General features: G+C 50.2%; 1 protein-coding gene across 3 annotated transcripts in view; it reads right to left on the bottom strand.

Annotated features, from left to right (window-relative positions):
- The window catches only part of Acot7 (acyl-CoA thioesterase 7), an 89655-nt gene extending 82499 nt beyond the window's left edge, over positions 1–7156 (bottom strand). Inside the window, exon 1 of one of the 3 annotated variants that reach the window (XM_021160606.2) lies at positions 6650–7156. In XM_021160606.2, coding sequence (XP_021016265.1) covers positions 6650–6813 — 164 coding nt within the window. In that variant the 5' untranslated portion in view covers positions 6814–7156. Of the gene's footprint in view, positions 1–82; positions 401–6649 lie in introns of those variants that run through there. The other 2 variants (XM_029476074.1, XM_021160605.2) reach the window with 2 other exon arrangements.
- Between the last annotated feature and the right edge of the window lie 11100 nt (positions 7157–18256).

Here is an 18256-nt window from a genome sequence, read left to right as displayed (position 1 = left end):
CATGTTTTTCGGCCTGAGACCCTGGGGCTGGCTAGCAGGGAGAATAATCCCTGAGGGGGCAGAATATCACCAGTCTTCCTACCTTCCCATGGTGATGCAATGTCCAAGCTTTTGGTGGTCTGCTCTGGTTTTGACAGCCCTCATGGCAGCCCAGAATGTTTTCCTGAGCCCCGAACACTCCTGGCCAGGCGGCAGGCTCGAGAAGGCTACCTGCCTCCCCACCTCCCAGAGGCGCAGAGTCCAGACAAGCAGCTTCATCCCAGACATGGGACAAAGCATTTATCCTCCCTCCCAGAGCCAGGCTTAGCTACCAGACAGCTTCCGGCCAATATCTAGCTTAGTGAAGGGGCCTCCTCAAGGGAATCCAGCTGGGCCCAGTGCAACCCATGAAAGGGTATGCAGTTACTCAGCCTTTTCCCAGAGAGGAGCGCTGAGGAGGACAAAGGCCCCGCCCCTCTGCAGGGCTGACCGACCCCCTTCTTAAACCCCTATCTCCAGGAACTTCAAGCCAAGCTCCACCCTGCTTGGCTTATTACAAGTTGAGGCATAGGTCCCACCTCAGCCAAAAGATTCTCAGCGAGACTGGCTGGCCTGCCAAGTAAGGCAGAGGTCCCGGCTAGGCGTGAAAGCAGCAGGAAGTCGGGGGCTGGAGGGAGTTGGTGCTGCACTGGGGCACTGAGGCTCCACTCTGACTCACATTCTGACGGGGAAGCACCAGAGCTGGTGTTTTCCACTCTCTGGTATGAAAGGAAACAAAGGTTTAGGACAGGGAAAGTCCCATGTCCCTCCCCATACATAGCTCCTACACAAGTCAATCCAGCAGCCTCCAGACCTCTCATCTGTCCCCAGCACTCCCCCACGCCTGGCCTTCTTGCAGCAAGTCTCCCGACAGCACAACCTGGTATCCACAAACACCTCAGCCTGCTCTCTAAAACACAGGCTCCTTTTGAAATCCACCACAGACCAAGCACAGTGGCACACTTGTCCTCCCATTTGCTAGGGAACTTAGGAAGCAGAGGCAAGAGTCTCACTCAAGCCCAGAAAGGATAGCCTGGGCAATCCAGTTGTGATGCTTTGAATATGCTTGGCCCAGGGAGTGGCACTAATGGGTGTGACTTTGTTGGAGTAGGTGTGGCATTGTAGGCGTGGGCTTTAAGACCCTCCTCCGAGCTGCCTGGAAGCTAGTCCTCTAGTGGCCTTCAGATAAAGATGTTAAACTCTCAGCTTCTCCTGCCCCATGCCTGCCTACATGCTGCCATGCTCCCTGAACCTCTGAACCTGTATGGTATCTCTCCACAGCAGTAAAACCCAACTAAGACAACAGTGAAGCCTCATGCATAGTTTTGTTTTAAGATTTATTTATTTATTTTATGGGTGCACTGTCGCCCTCTTCAGACACACCAGAAGAAGGCATCAGATCCCATTACAGATGGTTGTGAGCCACCATGTGGTGATTGGGAATTGAACTCAGGTCCTCTGGAAGAGGGTTTAGTCCCTGGGTCAGAGTAGAACAAGTCTTTTTCCCCCCTATAGATTTATTTATAAAGAGCAGGGTTTACCATGCCTGTATGCCACCAGTTAGTGGAAGTACAGGGACCATACGCAAGAGTTGATTCCTTCCACTGTGTGGATTTCCAAGGACCAAACTCATATCAAGCTCAGCAAGCAAGCACTTCCATTGCTGAGCCAATTACTGGTCTCTACCTAACATTTATTATCTTTCTTAACATTAATCATCAGATTTAAAAAGAAAAAATAGAGAGAAAGTCTCCTCACACAGTCCAGTTAGCCCTCCGCCTCTGCCTGTCACATGCTGGAATGAGAGAGGCGCGTCACTCCACACTAAGGCTTGTTTCAAATTGATTTTATGACTTGTTATTATGTAGGTATGCATGTATGTATGTAGAGGGTGTGTACATGTGAGGATAGGTGCCTGAGTTGGCCAGAGGCAGTGGCTCTTTTCAAGTTAAGATTACAGATGGTGTCATCCTCAACCAAGGAATAGCTGTGTCTATGAGACTAAAGGCTGTCCTGCCCAGAGTTCAAGGAACTCTCTATACATACTTTTAAAATCCACCTGCATTCTGTTGACTGCTGAAATGTCACTGCAGGCATTGACGTTTGCAGTGGCAGCCAGCCTCCCTGCAGCTCCTCAGTACACATCCTTGGTGGGGAAAACCCCATATGCTCTCCCTTCCCTGGAACCTCTGGGACTGGAAAACAATACCAAGGTGGGTCGTCAAGGTACCTGTGGGGTCGACGCTGAGAGCCAACCCTTCACACCCACTTGGGTCCTTCAGGAGAGGGCTGGAGAAATGGCTTGTGGGTTGAGAATGCTGGCTGCTCTCCAGAACACCTGAGTTTGCTTCCCAGCACCCAGACGGCAACTCACAACTAGCTGAATCTCCGGTCCAGGGAGCCAATGCTCTCTCTGGCACTAGACACACACATGGCAGGAGACATATATGCAAGCAAAACATCCATCCACATAAAAATCGGTACATACATCTTAAATAAATAAGAGACGGCGCCTTCTGGCCTGCATGATACCGGGGAGCTGGTAGCTTCAGGGTGAAATCTAGAGTGACACTGGGCTAGGTGACAGGCTGTAGCAAGACAGTGGCAGACTCAGGCATCCTCTGACACAGCTCACTGGGTTACAAAGAGTGCATCTTCAACAGGGGCCATACACCCCCCCCCCAGGTACAGAGCCACGCTGTACTTTATGGAATGTTCCAGAACAGATTCTGTGTTCTTGTTAATTCCACTTTCCAGCCAAAGACCAAGCTGAAAGGGGAGAAAATTCACATCTACTGGACGAACCCTGCCGGAGTTTGCAGACTGCAGGCAGCCCTGAAGGGATTCACGTCCTGGAATCCCACTCTCAGGAAAGCGCTTAATAGAACAACATCTGAGAGCAGGATGAGACAGAGTCTGCAGATGTCACACCTTCAGCCCCGAATAGGTCCTAAAACCATGAAATCCCAGCACTCAGTTATCATGAGGCTGGGGCAGGATGCCAAGGACAAGGCTGGCATGGGCTACTAAGTGAAACTCTGCCTCAAAAAAGGACAAAATAGATAAATAAATAAAAGTCAGACAGAGCTAAAGGGAAGGGTGGGCACATAAAGAGAGCTTGTGGCTTTTCAGAGTTCTGTTCTAGCACCTCCATGGGGGCTGGTGGGATGATCCAGTGAATGAAGACACTGCCAAGTCTGAAAATCTGGGTTCAATCCCCAGAACCTACTCCCACAAGCGTCCTTGTCATGCTTTTACATGTGTGCACACGAGAGAGAGAGAGAGAGAGAGAGAGAGTGCGCGCGCGCGCGCACACACACACACACACACACACACCTATGCCATCTTGCACCAAGGGCCCCCTATACCAGCACATTGCTTGAAGGTTGACTTTTTGCACTGGATCAAAAGATAGATGACAATTATTCAGTGGCCTAAGTGCCCAAAGATCTGGTTCTCAAAGGGTTCTTTTTTTGTAAGCTCATGTTTATACAAGCAAGAAATGGGGCAAAGGTATTAGTCCACACAGTGACCCTAAGATAGGCACTATCCTATGTCTAATTTACAGATAAGAAAATTAGGGTCAAGTGAGATTATGCTGTGAAGTTAAGGAAGTGACCTAAGTCACATAGCAACCTGCAAGAGACAGACCTAGGAATGGAGCCCAGGCTCTCACCTCGTAAACTGGTGGCCCACTTTCCACATAAATAATGCCCATTGACTCTGGGCTAGCCGTTCTACCGGGTCAGGTCAGATTACAGTCTTTTTTTTTCTTTTTTTAACTTACTTAATTGGATTTAGGAGAAAGGGTTTCTCTGTGTAGCTCTGGCTATGCTAGAACTCTGTAGATCCACCTCTGCCTCCTGAGTGCTAGGATTAAAGGCCTGCACTATCATTCCTTGCTCAACTAAGTCTTTTTTTTTTTAAGATTTCATTTATTTATTATATGTAAGTACACTGTAGCTGTCTTCAAATCTCATTAAGAATGGTTGTGAGCCACCATGTGGTTGCTGGGAATTGAACTCAGGACCTCTGGAAGAGCAGTCAGTGCTCTTAACCGCTGAGCCATCTCTCCTGCCCCTCAACTAAGTCTTATTCAACACTCACACCCAGAAGAGAACAGGGACACAGGAATCTAAACAATGGGCTTCCAGGTTACTCAGTCACCAAGGGCAGAGGCCACGCCCACCCCAAGCCTGTGGCCACGTTTACTTTTATCTTTGCAGGGGGTGCGTGTGCATCTGTGCGTGTATGCAGGTGTACAATGCCATGGTGTAAGAAGTATAGAGGTCAGAGAGCCACCTCAGGCGCCAGTCCTCACACTGTGCCTGGACTGAGACAGGGTTCTTGCTGTTCACTGCGGTATCAATCATCTTAGCTGGCCAATGAGCTTCCTCGTGTCTCCACCCCCGACCTCGCCGCAGGAGTACTGGCGTTGCAGACACTCAGTCCTCTGACTCACTTTCCACAGGTCTGAACTCAGGTCCTTGCAGCTTTAGCTTTAGCCCAACACCTATCTGTCTTGTAAGCTCCCTTCCTTCCTTCAAGCTTTGGCACGGAGAGCAGATGACCTCTCTAACAATCTGGGATGACGGGTGCAGCATCTTGCATGACACTGTGTCTCTCCTACAATAAGGACTAAACTTTCCACTGTTCAGTGTCCTTCCAGGGCTGGGCTCCTTGGGAGGTGTCCGGTGAAGTCTTGTTAAATTCATGGCTTAGATGCACCAGGCCAGGAGTCTGGTCTTTCATGGTACTGGCTCAAATGTCCTTAAAGGGCTCCCCACACATCTAGGTCTACTCGCCAGTGTTCCACCTGGTCAAGCCCACGTGACCACAGTCTACTTCACAGTCCCACCTCCCTTGGCAGTCATGCTTTGGCCTGAAACATCTCGGCCAGGCCTCCTAGCCAGGCACCCTCTGTCACTTAAAGGAAATATGCCATTGTGACTCTGACAGCTAGAGGCAGCCCTGCAATAAGAAAATCCACACACAAGACGGTTGTGAACATATGAAAGTATCCAAAGCTACATAAAAAGCCATTAGCTGGTAGAAGAGAGTGGAAAAAAAATGTTCCGTCGCTAACCATACTGATGAGGTTAAATAAGAGCCCGGGTGATTTAATCAGTATGACCAGACAGACCTAAGCAGGAGCTAACTCTGTAGCTCCTGGGGCTCCACAGCCTTACTGAGTTTCTCAAATCCCTCCTCCACACAGCAGGAGGAGGAAGGACTCTGCCAGCCAGCCTCCCAGAAAGGTGAAGCCCAAGACCCCCCACACCAATAAACAGCACGTCTCAAAGACCCCCATCATCAGTAACAGGCACTCTGTCCCCATAGAGTTCAAGTCAAACGGCCAGGGCAGCCACGCTGCAATAAGGTAGCAAGGGGGGCAGGGCTCCCCTAAACATACAGACTTCTCTAGGAAGTCAGTACTGACCTTGAAGTCAGGAAATGGCCTCTGCCAGGCCAGAAGGTGAGGCTGTCAGCAAAGAGCTCCAATTATCCAGCAGCAACATCCACAAGACAGGACCCTGCCTCCGCTGGGTTACGGCTCGGACACAAGGTCGGTGTGATGCCTGCTCAGCCTTCAAACTGAGTGTTTGCTCGCCCTACGTGATACACACTCTCAGAAATCTCACTCTTGTCGTGTGTCAGACAGGGCAGGCAGCCTGCAGGCACGATCCCCCCCCCCCCATCTCCCATTCCTGCCCCTTACTGATCTGGTGTAAAAATGTCAGCTTGCCTCTGCTTTTACTTCTGTGAACGAAACCGCAGGGTAACCTTGAGGCTGCCCTCCCCGCCTTCTCGGAGAAATGAGCTTGCTCATCAGCTCCAGCTTCCTCTGGGGACCCACATCTAAGCAGCATCCCCAATGGCACAAGACAGGGAGGATGCTTAGATGAAAACGACCCTTCACCCCTATTGTGTGAGATGACCCACTCACTCCCTTTCCCAGGCAATAAACCATTTGAATGGATGAGTTCTTCCTTCTAACACCTGCTCTCCACACAACCGAGGCGGGGCTCTGAAGGAACTATGTATGGGTCTGGGGCCTGCCCTCACGGAGGTACCCACCCATGTGTGCTCGCACTGATCTGGGAATGTCCCCCACCACCCTCTGCAGCCTGTTACCCTTTCCGAACCCCGCAGGAGGTTGGGCTCGGACTATAAGGCGGCGAGCCCGGGGTGGGGCAAGCCCTATAGGACGCACAAGAAGGCGGCGGACAGACAGTCCTTTTGCCAGTCGCCCTGTCCCAGTGTCCTGCCCGGATTTCCTACATCGAGTGTCCTCAGAACTGCGGCCACCGCCCTTGGGATGCAGCCAAAGGCCGGTGGGAGGAGTCGGCACGGCGGCCCGGTTCTGCAGCATGGCGGGGAGCATCCCTGAGGAGGGCACGGGGAGGGGGTGGTGGATCCAGGGCGAGGTCCGGGTACAGAATCCTGGGCCTGAGTCCTGTGAAGGGGTCAAGGGTGGGTTCCAGGGCCCGGATGCCGGGAGCGTGAAGCCGGGCAGGGCCGCTCAGGATGAAGGCAGCATCCTGGTGAGCCTGGGTGCTAGCATCGCCTCAGGGAGTTCCGGCGCGAGCGAGCGGGAAGGGTCGGCTTGGCCCGCAGGCCTCTGTCTTACCGGCAGATCTGGATGGCGGCCGGCGTGTCTGTGGTGGGGCCGGACATCTTGGCTGCGACGGCGGGCGGCGGCGGCGGGATCTGAGAACAGGTGTCCAGCAGGCCCGTCCCTGAATGAATGAGCCTGGGAGGCGCCATAGAGGAGGAGGGAAGAGGCGGAGCCATGGCGCCAGACAGGCGGGGCCTGCGCGGAGGCGGCGAATCAGAGGCGGCCGCCCCTCGGGGTCTCCGCCCTCGCGCAGGCCCCGTCCCGCCCCCCTGCCCAGAGGCCTCCACGGCGGCAGGCGCTCGCTGGAGCGGCGAGCTCTTGGCGGCGGCGGGGGCGGCTGTGGGACTCCGCTTCCAGAAGGTTCGGTGGCAGTTGGGTGGCGCGCGCGCGCACGCGCGCACACTGCACGCGCCGGCGCGGAGCAGGCTGAGCGGCCCGCGGCGGACACCACGCAGGCTGGAGGCCGAGTCGTGGAACGTCCCCGGGGCGCGTGCGTGCGTGGCTGCGGCGGTGGTGGCCGCCGAAGAATCTACGGGGCGTTCCTGTGCGCCCGCGAGGCGATTCGCTACCGGCCGGGGCCGGCCACCCGATGAGGTCACCGGGGGAGGCCCGACCGGGACGGGCTCGGTGCCCGCGAGCCGCGCGCCGACCCCTGTGCCCGACCTTGGTCTCACCCGGGCCTACAGCACGCGGTGCCAAGTGTGCAGACGGCCAGGGCTTTCCACCCTTTACCCCGATGGCTGCAGACAGCGAGCCCCGTCGACCCCTGACCCCTGTTGGCCTCAGACCCCCTCAGCCAACACTGACCCGCTAATCTCCAAAGAGACACCCCCGGGAACCCCAAGCACAAGCTGGGTGCACCTAATGCTGCTGCTTTCTGCTTTGCCTAGAAACCAAGTCCAAAAAGTTGCAGGCCACCAAAGAAGGGAAATGTTGTCACCCATATCTACTGTCATTGCAGAGAGCTTTTGCCCCCATATCTACTGAATTGGGTGCGTAGAGCTACCCCCCTCCATGCACTATCCAAGAAAATTAACCCCACCCATTAACAGAACGTGGACTCTAAAGCCATCACCCCTGCAACACAAGTTTCCAGCAGGAGATGAAGCTTGGTTCGGGCCTTGCCCAGTGGGCACACGCTAAACACACCAGCTTTCCCTGGGATTTCACCACTACTATTCCACGAATACAGCTTTTAGGACTGGGAGTAGGGTGGCAGTGGCTTCCACCTTGTGTTCTCTCAGCATTTCAATATGAATTGAGCAAGTCCTCCAGAGTTTAAATATCACTATTTCCCCATACAGCTGCAGATCTCAGGCTGTGGGTCAAAACCCCTTTGAGGCTCAACACAGGTGTTGACATTAAGATTCATAACAGTAGCAAAGTTGAAGTTATGAAGTAGCGATGAAAATTTTATGGTTGAAGGTTGTCGCAACATGAGGAAGTGTATTAAAGGGTCACAGCATTAGGAAGGTTGAGAACCACAGCCTTACAAGGTCTAGATCTAAAGAGGAAGCTGTAGCTGGACAAAGAGCTTTCCCTACTAACAGTCTGAAAGCAACCGCCAAACCTCTGTGAGCCTTAAGTGACCTCGTGAACATCCAGGGTCAGGATAGTACAATAGAATATTGTATGGGGTAATACAATAGAAAAGTTTTCTGTCTGCAAGATGGCTCAGCAGTACCTGCTGTTCTTGTACAGGACCTACACTCCCTTCCCTGCACTCACAGAGGGATTCACACCCGTCTAGAAGTCTAGAGCCAAGGGACCTGATGCCTCTCCTGATATTTTTGGGCTCCTGCATGTTGGGAGCAGACTCTTAACAGAAAGCGGCTATCATCTCTGCAGCCATCTCGGACTATTTACTTACAGGTGGGTGCTTTTCCACCCTGACGAGAGACTTGTTTTCCTAGAATTTTTTTTCAAGAAGCCCACCTCAGCTGAACACATTCTGATAACATCTTGTTTTTCTCCTATACATCCTGGACCTGTGGTTAAGTGTCTCCAGCTGCACTCCCCAGCGAGTGCATATATACCCATAGTTGCCTTCCAACAAACGAGACTTGAGACTGTCTTATCTGCATTCTTCATGTCTCTTGCCCCTACGTCCCCACTCTCTCTCTCACATACCCCGTTGATTGACCCGTGGACTGGGTCACCTGCACACACATGGTGCATCACAAAAAAATTTTTTAGAAATGTTAATATATTAGGATTTTGTTACATGCAGTTATGTAGTACAAAATGTTAACATAGTGTGCAATGTCATTTATATAATCAATGTCATTTAGGACTAGTATTGTCGATGAAGAACAGACTGGAAAGAGGTCTGAGAGAAGTCTCTGAGGTGGTGGTCGGTGATCTTCTAGGGTGTATTTGTCAAGTTTCTAGGGAGTAACAGGACTCTTGCATCTATATATAGAACGGGGATTTACTGGCTCTGGTCCAGCTAATCCAACAATGGCTGCCTATGAACAAAAGGTCCACGAATCCAGAAGTTGTTCCCCACAAGGCTGGATGTCTCAGCTGGTCTTCAGCATCTGCCTGAGACACACAATACACCTAAAGTAATAATGTATAAAGGGATCTGTTGTAACCCAGCTGCCATGATGGGGTAACATGGGCGGACCATCGATGGCTGGCTGCACATGCAGAGGCAGAGAACCTGGTAGCTGCTCAGTCCGTGAAACTGGGTGCTTCAGTGGTCCCAACTCAAAGCTGCTAGTCTTCAGTCCACATTGGAAGGTTGAGGACACTGGTGCCTGATGTCACTGGAGGGTGGCAGCAGATGCCCTCCTCCCTCAGGAAGAAGTAAAGACAGAGTCCGGCAGGCAACATTGATTTCACACACACACACACACACACACACACACACACACACACCTTGGACTAGGCAGGCAACATTAATTTCACACACACACACCTTGGACTAGGCAGGCAACATTGATTTCACACACACACACACACACACCTTGGACTATCCAGACTGCCTGTTGGAATGTCTGAAACTCACAGGTGTGTCTCCTAAGTTGGCTCTGAATCCTATCAAGCTGACAATTAAGATCAACACATGTTTAACTACATTAAAGAGGAGGAGTGTGTCCGTGCATGTGTGTGTGCGTGCATGTGTGTGCATGTGAGCACAGGTGGGCTGATAGGGCTCAAATCCACTATGTCAAGTGTCAGACAAGCTCTCTGCCACCAAACCAATAAATAAATAAATAGCCAATAAATAAATAAATTATTGTAGGCTAAAGAATTGGTCCTTCTATAAGTTTGAATTCATGACTTTTCTGCTGTAGAAACAGCCAAGCAAACACGTTGTTTCCTAGGAATGGCCAATGTGGCAATTGGCCTGGGCATGTGACCCACTCCTGATCTGAGTGACAGGTAAAATCCAGGACCCAAGAAGGCATTCCAGGGACGTATCCAGAGCCTCCCATCTCAGCTTGCTTCTGTCTTTGCATGGAGTACAGGACCTCTGAGAGCCCAGAGGAGCATGCAGCCGGCCTGAACAAGAAAGGGTCCTTCAGGCCTCCCTTGGGGATGGGATCCTAACAAACTGAAGAGTCAGAAGCCCTTCTGGGACCATGATAGCACCAGGGACAGGGGTAGCACAGTACAGAACTAAGAGAAGGTGAGCCACACCAGGATGTGTGGCCTTCAGTGAGCTCTCTGCTATCTTTACTTCAACTCCTTCATGATGCAAAAACAGAGGACCTGCCCAAAGGACAGCGGTAAGGCCTAGATAAAAGGGCATTGGAAAGGAACCTGGTACAGAGAACCTGTGGGGCTATGTGAGCCTGCTGGTAAACTTGGCTCCTCCAGCCTCTGGAGCCACAGGGATGTTAAAGGGATTCAAACAGCTTAGGCCCAGAAGACCCTGCCTGATTCAAGCTGACATTCAGAGGGAGAAAGATGCTGCAGGTTCCCCAGGACCTACCATGTCCTCAGTGTCAGAGAATGCAACCAGCGGAAGGGTCCTGGTCTCCATGTCTACACAGCTCATCAGATGTAAGCCTTATCCTTTTGTTTTGTAAGTTTCCTTTCCTCTCGCCCCAGAGCAGTTGAATGTTGGGATGAAGTGGAGAACCAGGAGGAAACGAGGACATTTAGGAATTAACATCGGTTGAAAGGGTGTTCCACACACCTGTCCAATGAGGATGTTTGCTTTTGAGCTAAGAGTTCCGCACCGAGGAAGTTGGGAGAACACTTCTCTGAGCTAAGAGTTCCGCACCGAGGAAGTTGGGAGAACACTTCTCTGAGCTAAGAGTTCCGCACTGAGGAAATTGGGAGAACACTCCTCTCCACTTGCATTTTCTCAGGAGTTCACTGCTTGTGTAAACATCACAAGGAGCCCTTGGGGCACGCCAGGTTGGGATCTGTGCTGCTTCTGTGACAACGGCTGTTTATTCTGTCCTTGGATCATTCATTCCCTTGAGAACCTGCTGCGTGTCCTAAGGCAGGGACAGTGAGCTGACCTGCATCATCTCCACCTTCAAGAGCTTAAGGTTTTAAGTTTATTTAATGCTGGAGAGCATAACTGGGCAGAGACCCTGCCTACAGAACACGGCCACAGGCGTGGCCTCACAAGGCTGAGGACAAGGCTCTCTGCAACCGGCCATCAAGATAGACTGAACTTTAAGAGTTCACTCACGGGGGCTGGAGAGATGGCTCAGCAGGTAAGAGCACCCGACTGTTCTTCCAAAGGTCCTGAGTTCAAATCCCACCAACCACATGGTGGCTCACAACCATCTCATAATGAGATCTGACTCCCTCTTCTGGAGTGTCTGAACGCAGCTACAGTGTACTTATATATAATAAATACATAAATCTTAAAAAAAAAAGCAGTGTACTTACATATAATAAATACATAAATCTTAAAAAAAAAGAAAAAAGAGTTCACTCACAGGCAGCTGGAACCTGAAAGATGCTGTTGTGCCTTTTCTACTTAGAGAAAATGAATGCTTCAAGATTGTGCCTTCTGTTCACAGTACCTCGTGGGCAAGCCCCAGTGTATGCTGCCCACTCCCTACACTCACTGCTGCTGGGCAGGAGGACCCCTGTCACCCAGCTCCTAACTTAACCTTGAGAGTCACATCCTCTGCGCCAACCACAAACCACTCTGAAGAACCTAAGACTAATAAAGGACTCTTGAAAACTGGACTGTGGTGGTTTGAATATGCTTGACCCAGGGAGTGGCACTATTAGGAGGTGTGGCCTTGTTGGAGGAAGTGTGTCACCTATGTAAATGCAGACAAAGTATCCATTCACACAAAATACAATAAAAACCACTTCTGAGATTCTAACTGGGTAAAACTTTAAATCTGGAGTTATAGCACACCCGGTGCCTGAAAACTGACAGCCCTGGTGCCTGAAAACTGACAGCGTTAAAAAGAAGACAGCTTCTCCTCTCTCTCTTGACCTCCTGTCTGAAACATCCAGGTGCTGGGTTTGTGGTCGTGTGGCGCCACCTAGGGGCAGAGTAAATTTCCACACCATTTGTCAGCACACTGAGGTCAGATCCCACCTGCAGATCTTGTGGCAAAGCAGAAGAAACACTTCCTTAATCAAAAAATAATTTTGTGGAGCTGGAGAGGTGGCTGGGTGGTTAAAATCGGTTGTTGCTCTTGCAGAGGGCCCAGGATCGATTCTCAGCACCCCATCTCTACCTCCAGTTCCAGGAGATCTGAGGCTCCTCTCTGGCCTCTGAGGGCAAAACACGCCTTTAAAAAGTGAACAGGGACTGAGGAGAGTCTGTTCCTGCCTCTAAGTGTAACTCACAAAGACGTTAATTACCTTGACAAGGAAGAGAGGGTCAGGGTGTCACTTGGTGACTGAGCATTCTGAGAGGCCCTGGGCTCCAGACCCAACAAAAGAAAAGAGAGGAGTCCAGGGCTTACAGCCTGAATCCATCTCCAGGCACCTCCTGCCTGTGTGACCTGAGGTAAGTGCCTTAACCTCTCTGTGCTTCAGTTTCTTCATCTAAGCACTGAGAATAATGGGGGCTGGAGGAGATGGAGAGGGTGAAGTGCTTGCTTCATGGGGACTGGGCTCAGGTCATCAGCACCATGTAAAATGTATGCCTGTAGATAGCTCTGGGGTGGGGGTGGAAAGGGAAGACAGGTGCTTACTGGCCAGCCACTCCAGCTGACATAGTGCATCCCAAGCCTGGGAGAGACCCTGGCTCAAAATATAAGGCAAGAGCACTGACTGTTCTTCCAGAGGTCAAGGTCCTGAGTTCAATTTCCAGCAACCACATGGTGGCTCACAACCATCTGTAATGGGATCCAATGCCCTCTCCTGGTTTCTCTGAAGACAGCTACAGTGTACTTACATACATGAAATAAATAAATCTTAAAAAAAAATTAAGAACCATCATTAAAAATAGGATTTGAAAAAAATTTTAAAAGAAACCCAATGTTTTATAAACTAAATAAGTTTTAAGAAAGAAGCCACCTAGGCACTGGGGCTCAACCCTGGCACCGGGGAGGCAGAGGCAGGTGGATTTCTGTGAGTTGTCTACAACGTGAAATCCAGGCCAACCAGGATTACATACTGAGAGCCTGCCTCAAAATTAACAAATTAACTAAAAAGACTTCTGCTGGGGCTGGAGAAGTGGCTGAGCAGCCAGGAGCACAGACTACAGAGACCCCACGTTCAGTTCCTCACACCCACATCCTGGAGCTCACAGCTGCCTGAAATCCAGCTTCAGGGGAGTCTGATGCCCTCTTCTGGCCTCCGCAGGCATTGCACTCACACATCCGCACATTTGCACACAGTCACATCTACGCACATTGTTAAAAATAAAATATGACGGGGCGTGGCGGCACACGCCTTTAATCCCAGCACTCGGGAGGCAGAGACAGGTGGATTTCTGAGTTCGAGGCCAGCCTGGTCTACGGAGTAAGTTCCAGGACAGCCAAGGCCACACAGAGAAACCCTGTCTCTAAATAAATAAATAAATAAATAAATAAATAAATAAAATATGCCTGCATCTTTGTGGGGTGGGTTATATAATAATAATTACTATTATTACCACCACCACCACCATCATCTTTATCAGACAGGGTCTCTCTACACAGCCGTGGCTGTCCTGGAACTCACTGTGCAGAGCAGACGGTCTCAAACTCACTGAACTCCACCTGCCTCTGCCTCCCATGTGCTGAGATAACAGGCATGAGCCACCACACACCCATCTACAATAAATCTGTTTAAAAAAAAAAAAAAACTGTGCCCCATGCTTTTGTTCAGTTTGGGGCTAATTTTTTTTTTTTAGCACATTTAATGTGGGCTGGATTAAGTTCTCATGCTTAGTATGAATGTTTAACACGTAGCTGACTTTCTGTGGGTCACCAGCTTGTGACCCAGCCACCGGGCTGAGGGACATTTGGTTAGAAGAAATCTCATAGCTCTGAAGGGTCCCAGGACAGGTTCAGGTGACTGCAACCGGAAGACAGGGGAAAGGAGGGACTCCGGGTGTGTTTAAGTTCCCAGAATTGTGAAGCGGGGAGAGATCAGCCAGGAAATAAAGCTAAGATTTACACTGGAGTCTGGGATTCAGCAGGGGTGACATGGCCTCCACCAGGCTGTGAGGGTGTCACTGGGACACTATTGGCCAAATGGATCTAAAGTTCTGTCTCAAGTTCCATGCCTTCCACATTCTGCACATTGTCTAATTCCTCAGCTCCGCGCAGTTCCCTCGGGGAAGACAATCTGCTCTCACCGTTCATGTCCCTGGGGCCCGAGTACTCCTGGCTAATTTAATTTGTGGATACTGTAGAGCTAAAGTCAGCAATGCTGTAGAGCTTTGCTGACTTTAGCTTCTGCACTTCTCATTTTTAAAGACAGGGTCTCACGAAGCCCGGGCTGGCCTTAAACTATAGCCAAGACTGACCTTGAACTGATGACCCTCAGGCCTCCACCCTGAACGCTGGGATAACCGGTTGGCAATGGTTTATTCTATTTGGTGCTGGAGATCCAACCAGGGCTTTGTGCACGTGCTCCCAACTGAGCTACAACCCCAGGCTCCTTGGATTTAATTTGTAGCTGGCCATGGCTGTAATGGAGAGCTGCTGTAGATCAGCCCACGAGCCAGGCTGCTCTCCTCTTAATGGTCCTCGAGCAGGACTAAGGGCGCGCTTCACCCTCTGCCAGCTTCTCTGGAGGCTCACGAACTACAAATGGCTCGTGCCACTTCTCCGTGCCCTCCACAATCTTCCTTTCCCTGTAATGGCGCTGGGGGAAGCCGCAAGCGCTTGCTTGCTAGAAGCCTTCCTGTTCCTGACCAGACAGGGAATCTGTGTGCTTCTAGGGAAGTCTGTTTCCCAGGTGGTTCAGAGGAGCAACGTCCTGAAGGACTGCAAGATGCCCAGATAGGCTGGATCATCTCACACCAGGTCATGATCATTCTTTCCAAGCTTTGGCTTCCATGATAAAGCTCGTGTGGTGGTTGGAATAGGTGTGGCCTCCATAAACTCATGGAGCTTGAATGCTTGGCCAGAGGGACTGCCACTGTTGTTAGGAGGTGTAGCCCAACTGGAGTAGATGTGGCCTTGTTGGAGGAAGGGTGTCACTGCATAGGCGGGCTTTGAGATCTCATCTGTTCAAACTATGCCCAGTGTGGCATCACAGTCTCTTCCTGCTGCCTGCAGATCAAGGTGTAGAGCTCTCAGCTCCTCCAGCACCATGTCTGCCTGCACATTGTAAGAAATAAATCCAGTTTTCCCTCCCAGCCCCTGCCACCTCCACACTGCTTAATTTCCAGAAACGAATCTGAGACTAATTATTAATAGGTGCCTAGGCCATAAGCCTCAGCTTGTTCTCTGACTTGCTCCTAACTTATTATCCCTTTTCTTTTAATCTGGGTCCAGCTACATGGCTGTTTTTTTCTCCTTGTCTTCTTACATCTGTCTCCTCAGAGTTCCTGGGTCTTCTCTTCATTCTCACTTGAGTTCAGCTCCCTGCTGGTTTCTGTCTGGCCCCTCGGCCTTCTCACCTTAGTCCTGCTGGTCAGTTCCCTCACCTTCAGCCTCTGGCTGGCAAATCTCCTGAACCTCTCACTGTTTTCCAGAACTCTCTCTATCCCTGCCGGATGTCCCACCTCCTATTTCCTGCCTCAGCTCATTGGCCACAAGCTTTTTTAATTGACAAGTGATCCTGATAAGAGATTTTCTCTACAGCACTCTGCCATGCTTCCTGCCATGACGACCCTCTGAAACTGTAAGCCAGCCTCAATTAAATGTTGCTCTTTATAAGAGTTGCCTTGGTCATGGTGTCTGCTCACAGCAGTGAAACCCTGACTAAGACGGTTCTCGTGGCCACTCACAGACAGGGCTTCGTAAAGCTCCATTTCCTTTCTCTTGAGTGTGTATCTGGGAGTAGAATTGATAGGTCATAGCTGGGTCTGCTGATGTCTATAATCCTCAACTCGGGATGCTGAGCCAAGGGATAGCTTAAGTTCAAGATAAATCAGATTGCATATCAACAACCATGTACCAGCTTCACCCCCAGGGTACTTCTCAGGCTTCAGTTAGGGAGGGGGCATTGAGGATTGAGACAAGGTTTCTCTGTGGAACCTTGGCTATCCTAAAACTCACTCAGTAGACCAGGCTGGCCTCGAACTCAGAGATCCTCCTACCTCCCAAGTGCTGGGATTAAAGGCGTGCACCACCACCTCAACCAGCCTGGGCTTCAGACTTTTGAAAGATTTATTTTACTTTATATGTATGAATGTTTCGCCTGTGTGCACATACATGAAATATGTGTATGCCTGAAGAGGTCAGAGGAGGACCGTAGAGCTCCTGGAACTGGAGTTACAGATGGTTGTGAGCCACCATGTGGCTGCTGGGAATTGAACTCAGGACCTCTGGAAGAACAGTCAGTGCTTTTAACCACTGAGCTATCTCTCCAGCCCTTAGTTCTCGCCCTTTACCTACTTAACCTACCTACAAGTCTGTAAGGAAAGGTGTCTGCAGCACCAGCTCAAAGCCCTCACTGCGCTCAGCCTCAGCTCTCAAAAGCCTTCCTGCCCCAACATCCATCCGCATCTGCTCGGGCCACCTGCTTCTTTCTCTGTTGTTGATTTTTTTTTTTTTTTTTTTTTTTTTGGTTTTTCGAGACAGGGTTTCTCTGTGTAGCCCTGGCTGTCCTGGAACTCACTTTGTAGACCAGGCTGGCCTCGAACTCAGAAATCCGCCTGCCTCTGCCTCCCGAGTGCTGGGACTAAAGGCGTGCGCCACCACGCCCGGCTGTTGTTGATTTTTAATCAAATTCTGTTGTAGCTGGAGAGTGCTCTGTATAACTCCATTTCCTTCAGACTTACAGAGCCTTCTCTTACATCCCAGCAGATGGTCTCCCGGGCGCTGTGCTATGCCCTCTTGAGACTGCTTGTGGACGTTGTACATCGTGGTGCGCACTAGGCTCCGCACCACGATGTACAACGTCCACAAGCAGAAATGCCTGCAAATTAATAATTTTCTCTTCTTGTTGATGCTTTTATCACCTGGATCTCCCATTCACCACTGAGAATCTATACCACTCTGCAATTTTGTGTTTTGTTTTGTTTTTAATGTAATAAATGTGGTTACTTTAGGGGCTAGGGGGACAGCTCAGCAGTTAACAGCTCCTTTTTGGAGGACTCATGTTAGTTTCCAGCCCACATGGGGCAGCTCACAAGTGCTTGGATCGCCAACAACAGGGGGCTCTGATGCACTCTTCTGACTCTCATGGGCACCTGATCTCACATATACACACGCTCACACACACACACACACAATCACACACACACACACTCACACATACATACACAATCACACACACACATACACACACACATACACAATCACACACACATACACACATACACACATACACAATCACACACACATACACACACAATCACACACACACATACACACAATCACACACACACACAATCACACACACACATACACAATCACACACACACATACACACATACATACACATACATATACAATCACACACACACATACACATACATACACAATCATGCACACACACATACATACACATACATATACAATCACACACACACATACATACACAATCACACACACACATACATACACAATCACACACACACATGCATACACAATCACACACACGCTCACACATACACAATCACACACACATACACAATCACACACACACACACTCACACATACACAAAAGAAAATCTTAAAAGAAAAAATTGGACAGGATTTCTAAGAGGACTCACATACAGTGTCTTGGTGTCTTGTGACCGGGTGCAGCCTGACAGTCTGCCCCTGTAACTGCGGCAGATGGCCATTTGTATCCCACTAACTCCCCATACACTTGGGTTTAAACATCGGTCACTATTTGTCTATTTTCCTGTTTGGTCCTTCTGCCCTCTCTTCCTTTTCCTGCCCCGCTCTCCTTTGGACTGTGAATGTGGTTGTTTTATTTTGGGGACAGGGTGTCATCTAGTAGCCCAAGCTGGCCCAGAACTCAATATGTAATCCAGACTGGCCTTGAACTCACGGCAATCTTCCTGCCTCAGTCACTCAAAGTGCTAGGATTACAAGAGCAAGCTACTATGCCTGGGTTTAGATTGTG

The sequence above is a fragment of the Mus caroli genome, chromosome 4 (genome assembly GCF_900094665.2).
Source record: "Mus caroli chromosome 4, CAROLI_EIJ_v1.1, whole genome shotgun sequence".
NCBI classification, from domain to species: domain Eukaryota; kingdom Metazoa; phylum Chordata; class Mammalia; order Rodentia; family Muridae; genus Mus; species Mus caroli.
This window is presented reverse-complemented; position numbering and strand designations above follow the sequence as displayed.